Source organism: Pipistrellus hanaki, assembly GCF_964339955.1.
Source record: "Pipistrellus hanaki genome assembly, chromosome: 2".
NCBI lineage: Eukaryota > Metazoa > Chordata > Mammalia > Chiroptera > Vespertilionidae > Pipistrellus > Pipistrellus hanaki.
The window spans coordinates 33,466,466-33,489,605 of NC_140504.1; the positions used below are offsets into that span (position 1 = coordinate 33,466,466).

Consider the following 23,140-nt stretch of genomic DNA (forward strand, 5'->3'; position numbering starts at 1 on the left):
CCCCTGCGAGCCTACTCGGTTCAAAGACCAGGGCAAGGGAAACGGGTAAGGGTTGGCCCAGCCTAGACAGCCACTTGGGTCGGGTGTGATTGTACAGATTTCTTAACCCTTGTGAGGAGAGCAAGCACTGGGCCTTACTAATCCCGAGTTACCATGATCCATTCCTTTATTTGTTCTTCCCTTCATCCAACCTAAAAAGAGGTTTGAGTACCAACTGTTAGTGGAGGCAGCTGGGAGTTAACAGGAGAGAGCTAAATTGGCTGAGCCTGATTGGCTCAGACACAACACCACACACACACACACACACACACACACACACACACACACACACACTATGTAGGGAAGAAGGACCGGCCTTTCCATCTCCCCAGAGAACCACCATCAGAAGGGGGCAGAGCACAGAGATGAAGGAAATCCCTTTGCTGGACACGTGCAGTAGAAACCAAGATGGCACCCAAAAGGGAAGGCGGCTAAGCTAGAAAAAGACAACTTGGATAAACGACACAAAACCCCAAAAATCTAGGGAGAAATGGCTAGGGGGAGGAGGCAACCCAAGCCCATGGAAGATTAGGAAAGAGATTGGTTAGCTTTAAAAAAAAGCCTCTCTCCCCCAAGCCCTAGGGATTATAATCAGAGTTTAACAAAGGCCCCTCTGGGCAGCATGCCTTTGCCTATTCCTTTGCCTGTTCATGCGTGTTCTCGTGTTCTCCCTCTGTAACCTCCCCACGGCTCCAAGCGTGGGCCTGGCAGCAGAGGCTAAGCTAGCTGCACAGGATAGGAGGCTGAGCTGGACCACGCTTTGGTATGGACTGAACTGAAAACTATGGCAGCTTCAGATCTCTGCCGCTGCCAGGCCGTGGCACAGCATCTCCGTGGCACAGACCAGGCTGGACTTCTCCCACAGAGGGATGGAGCTGAGCCCACTGGTCCTGGACCAGGTGCCGGGGACAGTCCTCTGCATTTGCTTCAGCTCCAGTAAGTCTTACCACTGCCCCTCACCCTCATGCGTGGGTCTGAAATGCTTTCCTTGCAGCTCTGTGGATGGGCCCCCTTTCCACCAGCAACACAGCCAGGTGCCAGGGACTCTCCTAAATATAAGTGATACAAAGGAAATGAGTCCAACTCACTCATTCAGTCAGTTATTCAGGCAATCATTCATTCAAGACACTTACATAGTACATTCTAGAAATATAAGATGAAAAGGAAGGGCCTTGCGAGGGAGGAGCTCATGGTTATATAATGCCTGCTGTAATCGTAATCGGTTCAATAAGTATAACTGACATGTCATTCAAACACTTCACGTGAAAGTACCTGCCTCAGAAAGCACCTTACTTTCTCAGGACAGAGTGAGGACGACGCAAGGACTTTAAAATGGTTCCGTTCAGATTTGCTGAGATGTTTCTATTTTCTCTCAGTTGAATTTGACTATTCAAGAAATAGTCCTCACTCTAAAAAACCCTAATTTCATTTTGAAACACAGAATTGAAAACGAAGCAACACCAGTTTCAGGCTATTTGCCTAAAATGCTGCCATTACCTGTCATGAAGCAATTTTAGTGAATTTCTTTTAAGAGATAGCAAAGAATTTGTAAAAATGTTATCAGGTTACAGTATTGGACTTTTAGAGGGGAAATTTTTTAAGCAGATTGAGATGGAATCCTCCCTGGATTTGACACAACTGTTGCCTAAAATGTCTCAAAACAAATTGATCGCCAAAGTATAATTTACATTTAAGCTTTTATTATATTCTGCAATTGAAAAATTTGTAGTCATTTGTCATAGGATTGCTGAGATATATTTTTACATAAAGCAAATCCTATTCTTACTCTTCCTCAATACAGATGGAAGAAGTTTACTTTGTGACCTTGAGCAGAATAAGTGACTTTCAGGGAAATTAACTGCAAAGCACCAGGCATGAATGACATTCAACCAAGTGTTAAAGAAATAGAATTGAAAAAAAAATAAATAAAGTGTAACTTCTGACGCTGAGCCACTCTCCAGTATACCCCATTACACAGCATCAAAGAGAAAAAGCACTCGTACTTTATGAAGTTCCCACCACCTTCCCCTGCATGCCAAAGCATGAGAAGGCGGTGTTCTTCAGATAACCCTTTATTGGTGCAAGAGATTAGAAAGCTTTTCTAATGGCCTCTTTAGAGTTGAGTCTTTTGCTACTTCTAGGTATTCCTTGGTACCTGGAATTCTTTTTTTAAATGTATTTTGATTGATTTCAGAGAGAATGCAAAAGGAAAAAAAACATCAATGATGAGAGAGAATCATTGACCGGCTGCCTCCTATTGGGGATCCAGCCTGCAACCCTGATACGTCCTGACCAGGAATTGAACTGTGATCTCTTGGTTCATAGGTTGACACTCAACCACTGAGCCACACTGGCTGGGTGGTACATGAACATCTGTTTGGCAGCACAGGTCTCACATGCCTAGACACACCTTAGTGCTATTCCTCTCAGAATATTTGAACTACACAGCAGTGCTGTCTGAAAGCAGAAAATGGTCTTCTCTGCCTTTGGAATCCACAGATTGTTCATTCTTTTCAGTCTCTGTGTTCCCAGCATTCTTGCCACCACCCATTAAGTCTGGAGAAAAATCTCTCTTCCTTTATGTTTCTTTGTAACACTCGTATCTGACTGAAAGTCCACTACGTTCTCCTAGGAACCTGAGCTTCTGAGTAACAGAACTCAGGGAAACGGGAGAGCATCAGTTTCCTGCACTGCCATACAGCTCTCCCCGGCAATGCACAGAGCTAGCCCTGTTGGAATGAAAGGTAGGGGTGGACAGCTCAGCCTCTCTACATGTCATCCAGCAACAAGAGCTGCTGAGCCGTAGCAGGAGTGATTGCTAACCCTCTGGTCTTGAACATTTCATCTTTGAAGTAGACTTTTGAAAAAAAGATATAGTGGCAGATCAATGACATCCCAAAAGATGTTCACCCCCAAGCCTATCAACATGGTAGTTTACCACATGGCAAAGAGGAATGCCGGCTGCAGACAGATGGAAGTTGCTTATCAGCTGACCTTGACATAGATAACCCTCGATCATTCAAGTAGGTCCCATGTTAGTAAAGGGTCCTCGAAGGGTGGGAGACAGCTTCCGGTTTCCTGTCCAACAAGTAAGGGTCTTGGAATCTATTGCTCTGTCTTAACAAGTAAAAAGCTGAGCAGACTAAAAGCCAACAAGTTCTCTTGGATCCAGAAGGGAGATGAGGACACAGAGCAAACCTCTGCCTCCGAGGTGGAGGAACAGATGGGGTGAACACAGGCAATCATGGTTTATGTAAGCAGAAACTCAAGAGGAGAAACAGTCATGGGTCCAGTGCCAGGATAGGAAAACCTGAACTGTAATTGTGAATTGCTGGAGGCTTAGTGAGGACACGTCTGAGAGTTTAAAAGTCCAGAGAGACCCAGTCACAGGAAGGGGATGGGGTACACTTTTTATCTATAGGAGCTGGACCAGGTGCTCACAGTAAAACAGTCTGGCCGGTGTGGCTCAGTGGTTGAGCATTGACCTATGAACCAAGAGGTCATGGTTCAATTCCTGGTTAGGGCACATGGCTGGGTTGTAGGCTCGATTCCCACTATGGGGATGGACAGAAGGCAGATGATCAATGATTCCTCTCATCGTTGATATTTCTCTCTCTCCCTCTCTCTGAAATCAATAAACATAATTTTTTTTTTTAATCTGATGATGAACAATGCCCTCATGCCTCTGGCAGAAGGAGGGGAAAGGAACCACTCTGAAAGGAGCCACACACACGCTGCCCTCAGGAGAGACTAACCGCAGCCTAACCTGCTGGGGTCTGCATGAGCCTGACTGACCCAGGGAGGGGAAATAGCCAACTGTCCTGGCTTTGGCATCCTGTCCCATCTAAGGAGGGAGGAAAAAGCTCACAGTCCTCCTGACTCAGACCTAACCTAGGCCTACACCTCCCACCCCTGCCGCAGCGTTACTAAAGGCCTGTTTATAGCAGGTCCTTCCTCGATACATCATGTCCGGCTACATATATTATTCCACTGATCTGGCATCCTGGAGAGGATGAAACTATCAGAATGGTAAACAGATCCGGGATTGAGGAGTTGACTACAAAGTGGCTGTACAGGGGAATTTTTAGAGTAAGAGAACTGTTTCTTTATGGTATTTTGGTGGTTGGCAAATAAATGGAAATTCTGTCCTTTGCTCCTCTTCTCTTGGCTGATTTTAATTTGCTATCATAAAAGCATAACTGCAAGTAAAATGGCTTTGCTGAGTTCTATTAGGTGTCCGCCCCCCCTCCCCCCAGCAAATGATGAAACCGGAAGGCAGTCTTGGGGACCCCAAAATTTGTAGTCAGCAGTGAGGTCGGTATCAGGGATAACCATATTTTGCACTGATATAAATAAATGATTATATAAATAAACATGTGAAAACAGGTTTTCCTTACAGAATTCCAAATAATGTAGGAGGGATGAGGGAAATAGGGAATCACCATTAAAAAACCTCAGTAGTAACTGACACAGGCAAGATCCACTGAAGACTGTAAAAATTGGAGGGCATGACTTAAAGGAAAAACAGGATACTTGTAGGGCCTCATCCCCTAATATGTATGAATTATTGTGGTGCTTTTTTACACAGGTCCGGATTATTTTAAGCTCCAGGAAGGAAGCTTAATTTCTTTCCCCTACAGCGAGGAATCAGTAACTTGCTTCTCATGAACAGAGTATGTGAAAAGAAAACCAGCAGCTTCACCATGGAGAAACCCTGCAGAAACTGTGTTCGCAAATGATGAATGGTAACATCACCAATAATAATCACGTTGATGTGGCGTACTTCTTGTAATGCTGGGATTACGTTTAAACTTTGTTATATTCTTCCCCAAAATCCAAAATGCCAGCCTGATCATGAGAAAAACAATCAGATAAACCCAGCTTGAGAGGCATTCTAGAACATACTTGACCAGGCTTCTCAAAAAATGGCAAGGTCATAAAAAACAGGGAGACAGATGGTGTTGCTGATTGGAGGAAATCAAGGAGACACAATGGCTCAATGCCATGTTGAAGCTGGATTGGGAGGGGGAGTAAGAGGGGGCTATGAAATCTGAATTATGGTTTTGTGTGAAGTACTGTATCTATGTTAATTTCTTAGTTTTGATAAGTATGCCTATTATACTACTCCCAGGGGGTGCTGGGTAAAGGATATAGGGACTTACTATACTATCTTTCCAACTCTTCTGTAAATCTAAAATTATTCAAAAGACTTTTATATTGAAAGACTGACCATTCCATGTTGGTAAGGCTACAGAACAACTGAAACTCTCATGCATTGCTGGATGAAATGTAAAACAATAAATTACACAACCACTTTTAAAAAGCTTGGCAGTTTCTTAGAAAAATAAACACATAATATTTCCCAGCCGTTCTATTCCTAGGTATTTACTCAAGAGAAATGAAAGCAAGCCTAATACACAAATAAGTCTGTACACAAGTCTTTACAGGAACATTATTAGTAATAGCCAAAGAATAGTAGTACCCAAGTGTTCATCAACAGGTTACTGGTTAAATAATTTACGGTATATCCATACAACATACTACTACGTTGCAATAAAAAATAATAAACTATTCATTTATAAAACACGAGTGAAAGAAACGAGACTGCCTCCCCCACCAAAAAAAAAAAAAAAATGTACATATTGATTTTACTTTTATAAAATTCTAGAAAATGTAAGCAACTTATAGTGACAGAAAGCAAGTCGGTGGTTGCCCAAGAATGGTAGGAGCAGGAGAGGGAGGTGCAGAGAGAAGGATAGTCAAGGGGCATGAAAAAACTTAAGGTGACAGGTTCATTCTGTGTCATTGTTTCACAGGTGCATACACAGGCCAATACGTAAACGTACAATTTAAATACGCACTTTGTCAATTAGAACACAATAAGGTTTCTTTAAAGAACGACAGGAAGATGTTTTACTATATTAAGTGAAATAAAACCAGTCACACAAAATCCCTTTTATGATAAAATAAAACTTAGTTTTATTTATAAATGCATGGCAGTGTGAATGTTGTGTAACTAACAGAGGCTACAGCCAGGTGGGTGAGAGGTAGGAGTGGGGGGTGAGTATGCTACCAGAACAAACAACTCCACAATCTCGGTGACAAAGGCAACACTTCTTTCCTCCTCATGCTGCACACCCCATGTGGGGGGAGGAGGGTCCCTGAAATGGCTGAAAGGCCTATAATTAGCAGCACTTAAGAGCCATGCCCAAAACTAGATAAAATTTGTATTTGTGATTTCTCATTCACACACACACACACACTCCTCTTTACTTAAAAAAATATCTAAACTTACCATGTATTACTACCACCGGGGGAAATTACCTGGAACCAAATTTCTATGCCTGAAGATAGAGGTGACCAAACACCCACAAAAGTGGAGTACTATTTTTGACCTTGATTAATGTTTCAAATTTGAGCTCTAAGTGAGATAATTGAAATAAAAGCCAAAGAGTGAAATGTGAAACGCTAAGCCTTTCGAACCTTCTTTCTTGATATCGATGCCATTTCTAATGTCTTCCTATAAATAATAGATTACAAAATGGATGCTTGGCACAGAGTTGCTTTTAAAAGTGCATTTCCCAATTCCTGACAATATAAAAAATAAAATAAAATAAATAAAATAAAATAAAATAAAATGTAGGAGACTAAGGGCAAGACACACCAAAATTACAGATAAAGTAACACAGGAAACTGATGACACATACATCGTCATCGTCATCTAAGGAGGCTGTATGCAAAAACAATGAACAGATTTTCAGATGTCCCATTGTAACAAAATATAATTGTAAATAATAGCATGTTCAATAAAACTCACTCCCATAATAGTGCTTTGTACATGTAATTATAACCCACTAGAGGCCCCGATGCATGAAATTCGTGCAAGGGACTCAGCACTCGCAATCCCGGCTGCCTCAGCCCTCGCAGCCCCAGCTTCGTCTGGAAGGTCGTCCGGATGGTCATTGGGCCCTTGGTCTAATTAACATGTTAGCTCCTTATTATATAGGATTATTTACAACAAATTTCCCTGTGAAGCAATTGTTTTCTCTGGCATGTTTAGAACAGTAAAAATAGTAACAATAATATTCATGCCAAGTATGAAAGCCTCATTATGCTAATTACTGGGCTAAATAATCTGTATGACTGAATCCATAAAACCTCAAAAGCAATTATCTCCTATAGATATTTTTTTCTTTTTAATTTTTTTCTAAATTGATTAAGGTATTGCATGTGTGTCCTTACCCCCCCAATGGCCCGTCACACCCCCACTCATGCCCTCACCCCTTGTTGTCTGTGTCCATTCGTTAGGCTTATATGCATGCATACAAGTCCTTTGATTGATCTCTCCCCCCTTCCTCCACCCTCCCCTACCTTCCCTCTAAGGTTTGACAGTCTGATTGATGCTTCTCTGTCTTTGGATCTGTTTTTTGTTCATCAGTTTATATTGTGCATTATATTCCACAAATAAGTGAAATCATGTGGTATTTATCTTCCTCTGACTGGATTATTTCATTTAGCATAATGCTCTCCAGTTCCACCCATGCTGTTGCAAATGGTAAGAATTCTTTCTTTTTTACTACAACATAGTATTCCATTGTATAGATGTAACAACATTTTTTAATCTACTCATTTGCTGTTGGGTACTTAGGCTGTTTCCAAATCTTAGCTATGGTGAATTGTGCCACTATGAACATATGGGTGCATATATCCTTTCTGATTGGTGTTTCTAGTTTCTTGGGATATATTCCTAGAAGTGGGATCACTGGGTCAAATGGGAGTTCCATTTTAATTTTTTTGGAGGAAATGCCATACTGTTCTCCACAGGGGCTGCACCAGTCTGCACTCCCACCAGCAGTGCATGAGGATTCCTTTTCCTCGGCATCCTTGTCAGCACTTGTCATTTGTTGATTTGTTGATGATAGCTATTCTGACAAGTATAAGATGGTACCTCATTGTCATTTTGATTTGCATCTCTCAGATGATTAGTGACTTTGAGCATATTTTCATATGTCTCTTGGCCTTTCTTCTCTCTTCATTATTAAAGTATCTATTTAGATCCGTTGTCATTTTTTGATTGATTTTTTTTTAATCTTCCTTTTGTTAAGTTGTATGAGTTCCCTCTGAATGGAGATTAAACTCTTATCTGTGATAACATTGGCAATATGTTCTCCCATGCAGTGGACTTTCTTGTTGTTTTGTTGATGGTTTCTTTTGCTTTACAGAAACTTTATTTTGATATAGTCCCATTTGTTTATTTTCTTTTTAGTTTTCATTGCCCTAGGAGCCATACCAGTGAAAATATTGCTTCAACATATGTCTGAGATTTTGCTGCCTGTAGGTTCCTCTAATCTACATTAATAAAAGAGAAACATGCAAATTAACCATCACTCAGCTACACCCACCAGCAATCAGGACCAAGTATGCAAATTAATCCAACTAAGATGGCAGCCACCATGGAGCCGGAGCAAGCAGGAGGCTTGGGTTGTTCCCGGAGATAGAGGAAGCTAAGCTTCCCACCTGCCCTGGCCAATCCTAGCCTCTGCTCAAGGCTATAAAGTTTCAATTACAGAAGATAAATAAATTCCAGATACCTGCTTCCAACTGCCCTGGACTCCACTCAAAGAGGTACTGAAAAAAAAAAAAAAAAAAAAGAAAGAAAGAAAGAAAAAAGCCCCTTACCCAGGCTGGCCACACACCATGGGGTGAGGGTCCCAGCTAGGGAGGTTGGCCAGCCTGCAAACAGCCGTCAGCCCTTCACTCAGGCTGGCCACACCTCATGGCCCGATCCCTGTAAATAAGCAGTTGAATATCCCTCAAGGGGTCCCAGACTGGAGAATGTGAAGGCTGGGCTGTGGGACACACACCCCCGATGCACAAATTTTATGCACTGGGCCTCTAGTATTTTTATGGTTTCCTATCTTACATTTAAGTCCTTTATCCATTTTGAGTTTATTTTTGTGTATGGTGTAAGTTGGTGGTCTAGTTTCACTTTTTTGCATATATCTGTCCAATTTCTCAGCACCATTTATTGAAGACACTGTCTTGACTCCATTGTATGCTCTTGCCTCCTTTGTCAAATATTAATTGAGCATAGTGGTTTGGGTCAATGTCTGGGTTCTCTATTCCATTGGTGTATATGTCTATTCTTATGCCATTGGTGTATATGTCCATTCTTGTGCCATTACCAGGCAGTTTTGAGAACAGTGGTTTTGTAATACAGCATGATATCTGGTATTTCACAGACCTAGAATGAATTCTCCAAAAATTAATCTAGAATAAAAAAAGATGCCAATAGATATTTCTTACAGGTAAGAAATTGACACTCAGATGTAAAGTAACTGTTCACATTCACATCTATAGGAAAGAGTGGTGCTTTTTATAATCGCGTTCTCATTTTTAAAATTCACTCTCCAGGAAGGCCTTCCCACTCTTACCACCGCCTCAAATGAATCCAACAACCACTCTTTTCCAGGCACTGTTCTAGGCTCTGGGGATCAAGAGAAAACTATAGTAGATCGGTTTTGTCCTTCAGGAACACAGCCTAATAATATCAGAGCAGATAGGAAGCAATTCTATAAGCAGAGCTATGTCTAGGCACTGACACCTCTTTCACAGTGAAGGCAGAGGAAGTGGGCAAGGAGTTGGTGAGTGGCCTGTGTCCACAGAAGCACCTGACTTGATTGAACCTAACAATTAAGAATTAAGCAAATGAGGGAGGGAAGAAGATATACTAGGAGAGGTATTACTAGGTATACCAGTTAATAATAGCGGATTTTGTCATCAAGGAAAACAATTATTTCAAGAGAAACACCAAAAGAGCTTTATTCAAAGTAATGTGCATCACTAGCTACACAATTCCCCATCTTTCAGGTAATTTATGGATACTGTCCCAATAGAACTTTTTTTTTTTTGTTTTGAGGCAAACCATTCAGAAACCCAATTTTCCACTTCTTCATATGTTTTGAAGTGCTACTCAGAAAGTGCATGTGCCATCAATCAGAACAAGTGGTAATCTGAAGGAGCAAGGTCTGGTGAATACAGCGGGTGGGTTAATACTTCCCAGGCAAGATCTTTTAACTGTCTTTAACTGGTTTTGAAGTGTGTGATGTTGTGTCATCATGAAGCAAAATTACTTTGCTGTGTCTTCTGGAACATTCTGGTCATTTCACTATCAAAGCATGGTTCAAATTATTTGTTGTCGGTAGTGATCAGTATTAAGGGTTTCATCTGGTTTTAAAATCTCATAATACACTACATCTTCCTGACCCCACCAAACGCAGAGCATTGTCTTCTTTCTGAAGCCATTTGGCCTTGCATTGGATGTTGATTTTGGCCTGGACCAACCCATGATTTTGTGCATTTGAGATTCTCAAAATAAATCCACTTTTCATCACCACTCAGAATTCAATGCAAAAAAGACTTTCTTTCATGCTGTTGAAACATTTTACTGATGACTTTTCAGTTTTCCACTTGTTTTTTGTTCAGTTGATGTGGGTTTTCCATTTGTCTTTTGTTTAGTTGATGTGGCACCCATTTGCCTTCCTTTAAAATCTTTCTCGTTGCTTGTAAGTGATGAGAAATTGTCTGCTGAGCAACTTTTAATCTTTCTGCAAGTTGTTTTTTAGTTTGACATGCATCTTCATCCAATAATGCTTTTAATTGTTGGTCTTCAAACTTTTTCAGTTGACTTGGATGTCTTTTGTCTTTCACATCAAAATCATCTCTTTCAAAGCTTTTAAATTAGCGTTCACAAGTATCTTGAGATGGAGCATGTTCACCATAAGCTTCCCAAAGTATTCAGCAGCACTTTTCTTCAAAATAATGAGTTAAACCTTCCTGCAAATGCTTTTTTTCCCCCCTTTGGCACAAAATCCAACATTTTTAAGTGTACAAATATCTATGATGTTAATGTCTTCAGCAAATTTGACATGAAGTTTTGAAACTTGTTGTCAGTACAAAATAGCATACAAATCAAATAGCACATATATCAACATATGTGTAACTTCATCTATTGAAAAAGAAATCTGCATTATTAACTGGTACACCTAGTACATGAATAGAGGGGAAGACACCTTTCAGAAGGTGCAGTTATCTCAGTATGGAGATGAGAATGTGACTAAATGCAGGAAACAAAGCTTCCTCAGCCACTTTATTTCAGTTACTAATCAGGAAGACACCCAGTTCCTGCCAGCCTCTATTCCACAGTTCCCACCCCTAAGCTACGAATTCTCATGGACAACCATAAACCATAACCCACTTCACAGGCCCTCTCACTGCAGCCAAGTTTCTAATCTCCCAGGAGCCTACACACCAGGCATACTTACACTGGTAAACATGCTTCCTGGGACATTCCAGATCATCAACAAATAAGTATTTGCTTTAGGAAAAAAAAAAAAAAAAAAAAAAAAAAAAAGGCCCCAAGACTTGAGAGGATGAAATGTATAAAAATAATATTTAAGAAGTCCTAAAAAAAAAAAAAAAAAAAAAAAAAAGTCTGCTATTCATTTGCACATGGACCAGAAATTTAGCTCCCACCAATATTAGTATAGACCATTAAGTAATCTGGTACTTTTATGAAGCACACAATTAAACTTAACCTATATAATGTACTCTGTGGCAAATATTGTCTTCCATGTTTACCAAAACTTAACGATATTGTCAACATTTAGTAACTAGTAACATAGGCTTAAAAAGTTAGTTTTTTTCCCTAACTCCTGCGAAATGGTTGTCATATCTTGGTCTAAATTATTCTCGTTCCCAAGGAATTTCCCTTCTACAAATTCCTAATGACCCCTCTTGAAATAACAGATAAATTTAATACCAGAAAATGGGTGAGTTGGAAGTCTTTGAATGTGTCTATTAACCAGAGTTGTGCATCATAATCAACTGTTGAATTTGTCCTACTATATGGTGCCTTAAACACAAATGTTTAATGTACCATATAAATGCAAATTGTCCCCTCAGAAGTTCGTATGACATGTGCTGGCCACCAGGGGGCGGCACGAAATGAAGGAAGCCTCTGGCCAACAACTGGCAGCCAGGGGAAGGAAGGCCCCAATTGGCCTTGATCACTAGCCAGGCCTAGATACCCTACCCATGCATGAATTTCATGCACGGGAGTTGAGTGTGTGTGTGTGTATATGGACTAGTGGCCTGGTGCATAAAATTTGTGCACTGTGGGGGAGGGGGTGCCCCTCAGACCAGCCTGCGCCCTCTTGCAGTTTGGGACCCCTTGGAGAATGTCTGCCCTCTCACAGTCGGGGGTTCACACAGTCCGGGACAGCTCACTCCTTACCGCCTGTCTCACTCCTTACCGCCTGTCTGTACCAGAGGCAGGAGAGGCTCCTGCTTTCACCAGCCATGAGCTAGGCTTCTGGCTGAGTGGTGCTCCCCCTTTGGGAGCACGCTGACCACCAGCGGGCAGCTCCTGCATTGAGCATCTGCCCCCTGATGGTCAGTGTGTGTCATAGTGACTGGTCATTCTCACGGTAGGTCAATTTGCATATCAGGTTTTTATTATATAGGAAGGCTGAGTGTCCATCCGCCCAACTGCTCATTATGACATGCACTGACCACCAGGGGGCAGACACTCAATGCAGGAACTGCGGTACTATGATGCACACTGGCTGTTTAAAAATAAATGGCAGCCCTAACTGGTTTGGCTCAGTGGATAGACTGTCGGCCTATAGGCTCAAAGGTCCCAGGTTCAATTCCAGTCAAGAAGTCACTAGCATGTACCCTGGTTGCGAGCACAACCCAAGTAGGAGCTGTGAGGAAGCAGCTGATTGATGTTCCTCTCTCATGGATGTTTCTAATTCTCCTCCCTTCCTCTCTGTAAAAAATCAATAAAATATATATTTTAAAATAAAAAATAAAAATAAATGGCACTGTGGACCTGGCACTGACAAACCAATACTTGGTTTCCCTGAAGTGGGACATAGGCACCACTACCCTGGAGCAACACTCCACCAAATTGCAGCCAATGCTGCCGAGACCCCATGCTGTAAAATGCGGCCCACTGCCCAGCCCAGCCTGGAAATGGTGGCTGTGGGCGCTGGATAATGACATCTTGTAGCAACACCTGGCTGCTTCTCCCTAGTGACTAACCTCCTTGGAGTTTCTTCAGTCCAGGAACATGACTTGCTTTATAGCCAGGTGCAAACATTTTACAGTTTTACCAAATGTTTGTGAAGCTTTTTCCCATGCTTCATCTCACTTGATCCTCACAGAAGTTCTGGAGTAGGTAGATAGGAGACTTGGTAGAATCCTATTTTCTTTTCATAAGCAAGACGCTAATAGTGATATTAAGATATTTCTTCTAATTAATTTCAATGTGCACAAATCTGTGCACTGGGACACTAGTTGTTTATAATAGGAGATAGTGATTAAATATACATTATAGGGGCTAAATTAGTGTGTATAATACAACACAACTATTAAAAATCAAAATTATGGTAACACATAGTGCACTTTACACAGCCAGACGCTATTCCCTACGGGCTTTAAATACAGGTATGTGAACAATTCTGATCCTCCTACCTCATACCACTAGTCCCATTCTACAGACAGGAAAGTCAGGACAGTAACTCCTTAGATGAAATAACTAGTAAGTAGTGGAGTTGGGACCCACCTACGCAGTCAGACAGAATTCATGCTCTTAACCTCTATGGCAGTGATTTTCAACCTTTTGATTTCATGGCACACATAAACTAATTACTAAAATCCTGCAGCCCACACAAAAGTACATGTTTTGCCGATCTAACAACAACAAAAAAAAAAGGTCTCATTTTGAATCATTCTCATTGGATAGCTATCATTGTGTTGGCCGTTGTCATGTTTTGTTTGTTTGTTTTTTCTACAATCTAAGGGAAAAGAGGCCAGTGCTCCTGACTAAATAATCAGGTAATGCATGTTTTAAAAATTCTTGTGGCACACTGGTTGAAGATCACTGCTTTGTGGTATAGGGAAGTGCTTGTACTTTATAGGACAATAGTCCTTGACATTTTCAATGAAAAAGTGTTTCCGAAATCAATATTACAACCCATTAAAAAAAAAAGCATGTATGAAAAATGTCTGAAAGGATACATTATTAACAATGGTCACAACTGAGGAGGAATTGGGAGCTTGGAAATGGGAATTTATCATTTTCCAATTTCTGTATATACATATACTTCTATGGTACATAAACAAGCATTAAGAGCAGCACACATACCTAGTAGGGCAGGAACCTTATTTTAAAAAAGGTTTTAATGAACTCTAGATTTATCAACATTGCTAAAAAAGTAAAATTTACTTACCTTTAATTTAGTTGTGATTTATCGTAAGACGTATTTCAACACCATATTTGTCCAACTTCAAACAAGTTTATTTCCATATGCTAAATATTTCAACCACTTCACTGGAAATAAAGACATAGTACACAGCTACATTTTTTTATGTCACATTAAACTCAATTTAGTTTAGCACTGTAGGTAGACCTTTATTACGCTATCCATGCTGAATGTGCAGTTCTCCATTTCTGTCCCCTACTTGGGGATACTGCTTGTCAAGTTGGGAAATCAGACAATTAACCAAGGGTTAAGAATTTGTTTGAATTCCTTTTACTTTTAAAAATCTTTCCATCAGTCAAAAAAGCTTTTATGGAAAAGAATCTGACAGTGTGTAGATTTTTTAAAACCCCCTAAATTTGAAGATATGCATTTCTGGAAGCTGATGTTTTCAAATGTCTGATCTCAGACTGGGTTCAGTGTGACTGGATTTTTACTGCAAGAGTTTCACTTCCTGACATTTCTATTCAATCCCCGAACGAAAGAGAGTCCTATCCAGTAGCCCTCCAAACTCTGCTTTAGATATTTCTGGTAGAGCCCATTCTGACACTGACTTACTTACTATTATTGTGTTTTTGTTTGTTTTGTGTTTTTTAAATAAAATTGTGGTATCTTTTTCTATGTAAATTCCACCCCACTGGTTCTATCATAGTTCTCAAAATGTGAACTGTTTGCATAATTGATCATACAAACCCAACAACCAAGAAACATTACTAATTGTCTTCTGTACTTTACTAAACACTTTGTGTTTAATATATTTTAAATTATAAAGAAATTACAAGGAACTCCTAAAAAATTTATACAAAAATATTACAAGTTAGGACAAAGCATTGCGATATGACATTTGAAAACATGCAGAAAAAGTAGCATAGGGTTAACATTTCATTGTTGACAGAGTGCTCTGGAGAAAGTACCACAAAACTACTATCCACAGTGGCTTTCCTTCCACTGCATCTGCGGATGAATATACTGAAACAGTAAACTTTAACCTGATCTGCTATGTATTATCACAGGTAAGAAATCTGACCTACTGTATAAAGTGTAACAACTATGAAATAAAAAGTAACCCTTTCTATGAATACTCAAATTTATTTCAGCTTCACCTCAAGCTTCTACAGATTATAATTCTTAGACCAACACTTTTTGAAAAAGTGTAAAGTGAAATATTAACAATCTATGCCATGCAATAAAAGTTAACCCTTTGAAAATAAAAGGCTGTCAGAAAGTTCTAGCGACCTGCATTAGCTTATCATTTAATAAAACATGACAAGGCTATACCTCTATTAGTTTCTCCTTAAGGAAATGGAAGGGACAAGTAAAAGACTGGGAAAATACAAGTTTTTACAAAACAAAACAAATGACCCATGATTCTTTTTAAGTCTCTAAAAGGAGTTGGGCTTAATTAAAACTGGAAGGTGCCTAGTATTTCCTTATAGATTTTAAGTTTTGTTAGCAATATAAGCAACTAGCTAAAGAGGAAATTACTAAATAGGTTTATATGCAGAAAAAAATGTCATTAAGAAAGTTGAGCATCCTATCCTAAAAATCAAGCAAATGAATCTGAGGTCTCTTTTAGTTTATGTGAAACAATGTCCTTTAAGTACAATAATTATTTTTCAAAATAATTCAGAATTATTCCTTAGCTGATTAAATGCTCTATTTTTAATAAAAATAGTAAGTAACCCTTCATTTAAAAAATCTTATCTCTGGCGAGAAGTAATAAAATAGTAAAATTTGTAATTTTATCTATGGGCTTACTGTAATCTATGTATCTTAGAAAACAATATATTTATGAAAACAGTGGTTTGGGTTCTTATGGCAGTTGTTACAATTAGGAACACCAGTATGGGAGAGAACAGACATGTAATATGTTATGAAGGCTAACTCAGAGCAAAAAAGTTTATTCTACAATAGAACATTGGAGGAGTAAATGCAATTAAAGTGTAAACAAGAAATTGTAAACAAGAAATAGCATCTCTCTCTTTGACTAAATAGTCTATACAAACTACATAGATATCAAAGGTTTTATATATGTACACAGCCAACATAATATCAAAATATATTTTATTCTGGACCTCTTTCAGATCTGATTCAAATTACAGTTGTCAAAGCAATACAATGCAAAGGGAAACTGCAACAACAACAACAACAAAAAATGTGCCTAGAAAGGATAAAGGATCATTGGGGACAAATCATTGTGATGTGGAACCAAAATACATCGTAAGTGTAACTAACATGGTCCAGGACAGCATAGAACATCTATAATCAGTCTTCCTTACACAATAATCATGAAAACTGAACAATAAAGTTCTTCAACATGTACAAAAAACTGTCATGGGCTGGTTTACACTTTTACAACAGTTTTAAAGTTAACTGGATAACTAAAGAAATGATGCAGACATTTTAATCCAGTGCTATAGGTAGGCTCACAGAATTAGACCCAAAGGATTTGTAAAAATCAAAATTAGAACATTACAACTACAATGTCAAAGTCAGGAAAGAAGAAAATCACTTCTGTATTTAGGGATTACAGAGCTACAAAATGCAGTCTGTGTTTTTGTTTTTAATGAGATGGATAAGTACATCAGACTAGATATAACATGCAGAATGTTTTTTTGAACTTATCCAAAAATCCAAAGAAAACATCATGAAACAGCTTACTAGAAAGAAAAAAAAAAGAAAAAGAAAAAAGCCTGTTATTCACCCTGCTTCAACACTGTCAACATAAAGGCAGAAATAAAGAATGCTACTAATACTTCAGAACTACTGATATAAGACATCAAATTTCTAAATCAGTGTATTTTAAAAAGTGAACGCTTCCTCTGTTTTCTCTCTCCTCTACATTAACTAGAATCATGTTAAAATAAAACAGATACTGAATGTGACACTTCAGAGCTACTACTGGAAGGAGTAATAATTCATAACTTCTCTACCCTCCTTCCATCCCTGCTGATTCAGAAGGGAAAAAAACCAAATAAACCCACAAACCAACCAGGGTCTCTTGTAGATTTGCTGCTATTCCCCAAAATGTTGGCATTTGCTGCCATGCCACAATGTTGGTCCACTGAGTAGGATTCTGTGGAAACTGTCAACAGTAACTCACCAAATGCATGTGAGAATAAATGCAGGTTCTATCCAAGTGGACAAATGCACTTATGAAAATGAAAACTGTTTTTGAGAAGATAAACAGCACTACATTTGAAATTTATTTTTCCTGTTCACATAAGGATGATCATTTGTGATTCCTTTAAATAGCAAAAATGCATACTCCTCTTCAGGCCTCTATTCAATAGTTTACATTACTCTTAACAAAATCATTCTACATAAACAGCTCCTTAAAAATAGTACTCTCTCATTAAATCTAATTTGACAGAAAGAAGTTTAAGGAAAAAGGAGTGCTTTATAAGTGAAAATGTACAAATCTTTGGCCTTTCTCTTGACATTTTTATATGTCAAAAAGCAAACAAAAACAAAAAAAAAACCACCCTTCATGTAATTCAATCTTATGATTACTTTTGCACCATATTTGTTTTTTACATCACAAAAGGAGGCACTTTCAGTATCTATAAAAGGGGTTTAAATCCTAAAACATACTTAGAGAATAATTAAAACAGAATTCAATACACTCTAAGACCTAGCAGGAAATTAAGTTACCACTTCTAAAAGCCATTTGGACATCAATGATGGTACCTGATCAACAACAGGAAATGGGGATTGGATCAAATATAAGAGCTTAGGGAATTTCCTACATGGAGAAGAAGTAAAATCCCTTATGATGTTTAGGAGTCACAGCTGTTCTTTATTCTATTTTAATCAGTGAATATTCTATTCATTCAAGTTTTCCTTTCTATTTTTCCTTATGATTAGCTTCTTAACAGTAGCCTAAACAAAAATGATATATAATGAATACCACAGAAAATCTACTGGAGTCAGTTGAACTTCAGGAATAAATTGTCGGAAAAAAATGAGCAAGAACTTCAAATATAAAACTTTACTTGCTGTGAAACTTGGTCTCTTACAATCATGTTACTGCTCAAATTAGAGGCAATCTGCTTTTTATCTACTGGAGCAGCATCGTGGCACATCAGCAGGCAATGATGATGTTGAGAACAGCAGCAAAAATAAACAATTGTATGCTCACAAAGAACCCAAGCCTACAAAATGGATACCTTCCAGATAAAGTTTACACTTAAAAGACCCAAGACATCAGGATAATAAAGCTCTGTATTTATAATCTTTCATATGTCCTATTGTGGCTATTATGCTTAAGTAAAACAGCTAAAAATAAAAAAATAAAAATAAAAACAGAAAAGATGACAACACCATAAAAATGTAGCTATTTGGCAGCTCTACTGCAGAACTACTTGACCATCTTTTAATCAGCTGGGGGAGAAGTCAATAACTGTATGCAAATGAATAAACTGTCAATATCAAAATACAAAAGTACTATCAATAATCACCTCTGACTTTCAGATTTAAATTCAGTGCAATTGACAAATGCATCGCTAAAGGAAAATGCAGCTTAAACATATGCAAAACATTTGTGTCTATTCCTGGGAGCACATTAAAAATTATTGCACAGATTTTTTTTATTTTTATTTATTTTTTTAAAACAACAACAGAGGTTAACCACAGATGTGGACCTCCAGCAATAAAAGCAGGATTTCAAGTGCCAGATACTCAGCATATTAGGTTTCCTACATAAGTCACAGGGTAATAGTTCTAAGTATCTATAATGTGATCCAAACCCTAAAAACAGCTGGCACAAAACCATCATAAATGACTGCCTCTCTGGATGTAAATTTTTAAAAATATTATTACAGTATCATAGTCCCCACGAACAACAACTGGGGTACATATAACAATGTATTATGGAATTAAGTGTATTTATTTTATTTAACAATAGCAAATGCTATCCTACCTTAGTAAAACCAAGACTTGCTTCAATCAATGCTCTTATGTAAAAATAGCGAAACAACAAATGCTGAAAATCAAAGCTGCATTACTTAGGCTAAATCACTTTGTACTTAAAACATAGGTTAAAATTTTAGTAGCAAAGGCCTCAAATAATTAGTAATAGGACTAGTGTTATAAATTTGCTAAGCGATTCCTTAATTAAAATCTTTGAGAGAGAAATTTGACAACTGTTCTGTTCAAAACTGACAGTTCTGGCTTCTCACCTTAACCACGACAAACTTGTTAATCACACATACGAACACAGTCCCATGCTATCATTGGTCAATTCTCTAAATTTTCGCTTTTAGTTGCATGAGCACAAGAGGAGGTTTGATCTGATACCTACATCCTTAAGAAAATACTTGATATTATAAACAAAATAAAAGACATGATATAGTAGTGATTACTGAAAAAAAAAAAAATAGCAGCTTAAATCTACCTATATTGGGGGAGGGATGTAGTCACAAGTACCACAAATGCAGAATCAGAGCAGCAGGGAAGTTAGTGCAATTATACATTTAAAAAAGAAAATAGGAATCACTGCTATTTAAAAACACCTTGAAGCAAGTCTTGTTTTAAAGATTGTTTTTAAACTAAGATAGCTAACATTTTGCCACGTAATGGCAGTGTTATATGCCGTTATCTTGCTTTGTATAAAGAAAAGTAACATGAGAGATTTTTAATACTGGAGTTTGGTTATATTACATATTTAAGCTTCTACACAGAATGATGGACACTTTTGAGAAGCTAATCCTTATCCAGAAACATTTTAATCTCTTAAAAAACAAAGCAAAACAAACAAATAAACAAACAACAAAAACCCCAAACCTACTTTGCTCCTTTTATAATAGTGCACATTTTACCATAATTTAGTTATGGCTACAAAACTTCAGAAGACTTTTTTTTTTTTTTGCATCTTCTCTATGGTATTTTTTGTTTTTTAATTTGTGCCCTCCTAGTTTTTAATTGGCAGAAATATGTCCCAAAATAGAAACTACTTCATTTAAGCCACATCACAAAATAAAACAAAACGAAATAAAACAAACAAACAAAAAAAGAACAGAGCATAATACCCTTTTACTGATGTGTCTTACAGATTGACGTGACCAAAGTCATATATTTTCATTAATTTCCAATTTCCCCTTCCACAACATGCACCAATTGAATATATGCTCTGGGAGCCATAAAAGGTACCAAACATCATCTTTTCAAAAGAATGCATTAAAATATTTTTTAATAATTTTTGTAAATTGTGAAAAAAAAATATAAACAAGAAACTGATTCACTCCCTTACTTCATGCATTCATAAACTAAACCAAAAACAAAAGTTTAAAAGCAAGAACAAACTACTGCTGCAAGTTTTTGTAAGTCCATTTTCTCTGTACATACAAACTGCTCAACTATTGAAGGAAAGAAAAGAATATAATCCATGGTGTCTGCTGATTCAAAGGGGATAAACAAGGCTGTTATTAGTATCCAAAAACTGGTACATGTATGGTCTGCTTTTATAATGCATATTTCTTTCTTCTGTTTTTCATATCCAAAACTTCTAAATGCTATTTTAGGGGCACAGCAGATTAGATTCCAGCACTTGGTGAACAGAATTCACAAGCTGTGACAAAATTCTGTCGTCTTCAGGGTGCAATTTGTGTGTATATACACTGTATGTATATATTTCCTTTAGATTTGGCTGTAGTGGACTGGCCATGGTTCAAGTGGGACGATAGCAGTACATGGGTCAGGGACAGTCATTTTGGCTATGTACACATTCATAGTCGGTCCATGGCTTCCAACTAGTAGCGCTATTTCCGAAGGTCTAATACACAAACCTGTAAGAAATTAAAATAGTCAACCAGTGTGTTAAGAATTTCATTATACAATTGTAACTTAACTTTTCTTTTTTTTCTTTTTTTTTTAAATATATTTTGATTTTTTTACAGAGAGGAAGGGAGAGAGACAGAGAGCCAGAAACGTCGATGAGAGAGAAACATCGACCAGCCGCCTCCTGCAACACCCCCCACTGGGGATGTGCCCGCAGCCAACGTACATGCCCTTGACCGGAATTGAACCCGGGACCTTTCGGTCCGCAGACCGACGCTCTACCACTGAGCCAAACCGGTTTCAGCATGTAACTTAACTTTTCTATAGTACAGTTTGGAATCTATTTCTTGATTCCAAGTTCACAAAGCTGGTAAAGTAATAATAATCATGGCAATGGGCACTTAACAGAACTCAGATACATTGTCTAATCAGGCGGGAGGAAACGACGGGCTAACACTACAGAGGCAGAACCATGGCTAACATTTTGAAGATTTACTCTCTGCTAACTAAGAAGTAAAAAAAAAAAATGCTCAAAATAACCCTAGCCAGTTTGGCTCAGTGGATAGAGCGTCTTCCTGCAGACTGAAGGGTCCCAGGTTCGATTTCAGTCAAAGGCACATGCCCGGGGTTACAGGCTCAATCCCCAGAAGGCAGCCCATTAATTATTCCCTCATCATTGATGTTTCTATCTCTCTGTCCCTCTCCCTACACCTCTCTGAAATCAATAAAAATAAATAAATGAAAGTTTTAAAAAAAAATGCTCAAAATAAACCATTTCCTATCTTTTGGATCTTAACAAAACATACTACAGATTGTATTAAACTACAGCTTCAGTAAATAGCTAATGGCTGTACCCTATGCATCGTCCCTTTGCTTTCAGAGCTTCAGAAGTCATAACTTATATTTCTGTAGAGCTGATCAACCTCACCCTGAAAAGTCTCTCAGTATCACATATTCCTCAAATGCAGAACTCAACTCCTTTATTCCCCCTTCCCTGGCCACCAACACTCTTCTGAAGAGAAGAGAAAGTAGAAATAGGCAACTAAAATTCAAATCTCTCATAGTGGTATCCTGCTATTCCTAATTTCACTAAGGAAGCTTGATTTTAAAAATAACTGTCAATTTCTTGATTATGAACACTCTCTTTTGGCAAAGGTAGCACAAAGTTTGTTTCCTTTTTTTTTTTTTTTTATGAAACAAACATGAAAAATATACAGGTTTCAGTAAAAAAGATCAATACCATATCATAAAATTTATTTTGAAGAGAACACTAAGCCACATGTATTCACTATGTTTACACCCACACACCCGCTGGAAAATCTGTATTATACTTACTGAACCATCTGATGCACTGGCTCCAACCTTGTCTCCTGCTGCATTCCAGCAAACTTCAAAAATTCCACCTGTTCCCCTGTAGCTGTGAACTAGAGCACCCGTCTAAAAATATGAAAAACAAAATTTTATAAATACTAACATATTGATGTAAAAATATTATAAGGCTTTATTTCTAGCAATCAAAGATAGGATTTAAACTCCGAAGTAAATACAAGTTCTAAAATACTAGAAGAGTGATTTGAGGATCCTTTCATAAAAAGAGAACACTAATCTGCTCTCAACAGATCATTCACAGTCAGATTCTCCAGAACTGATAACCATTCTTAACTAAGGCACCTTTGGCCTCTCTGACACAATTAACAATGGTTAGAAGTGAACATCCAATGTATGACTTAAACTTTTGATGATGTTACTAAAAGCTGCATGAGTTTGGCCAACTTGTAAAGACAATTATAGTGTGAGTCTGTTAGGTATTCCATATTAAGTAAAATTTCTTAATAGAATAGATCCCTAAGCTACAGTTAAGAAAGAAGCTAAAAAAATAGATACGTACATAATTCTCAAATTCTTAAAAAATATAACTAGGAACACTAATAATTTCATTATCAATTTAGCCGAATCAGAAGTATAATTAAATTTTATTTCTTCAGCAAGAGGAACAA

The 23,140-nt window shown here is 38.0% G+C and overlaps 1 protein-coding gene and 1 long non-coding RNA gene across 11 annotated transcripts in view; one reads left to right on the top strand and one right to left on the bottom strand.

Moving 5' to 3' along the window:
- LOC311618212 overlaps positions 1 to 23,140 on the top strand; it is a 470,112-nt gene that overhangs the window by 306,534 nt on the left and 140,438 nt on the right. The window lies entirely within an intron of this gene.
- Positions 15,097 to 23,140, bottom strand: part of TBL1XR1 (TBL1X/Y related 1) — a 148,983-nt gene continuing 140,939 nt past the window's right edge. For all 9 annotated transcript variants that reach the window (XM_084875562.1, XM_084875563.1, XM_084875560.1 and 6 more), the window contains 2 exons: positions 22,479 to 22,580; positions 15,097 to 21,151 (listed from right to left, as the gene is read on the bottom strand). In XM_084875562.1, coding sequence (XP_084731688.1) covers positions 21,125 to 21,151; positions 22,479 to 22,580 — 129 coding nt within the window. In that variant the 3' untranslated portion in view covers positions 15,097 to 21,124. The remainder of the gene's footprint in view (positions 21,152 to 22,478; positions 22,581 to 23,140) is intronic.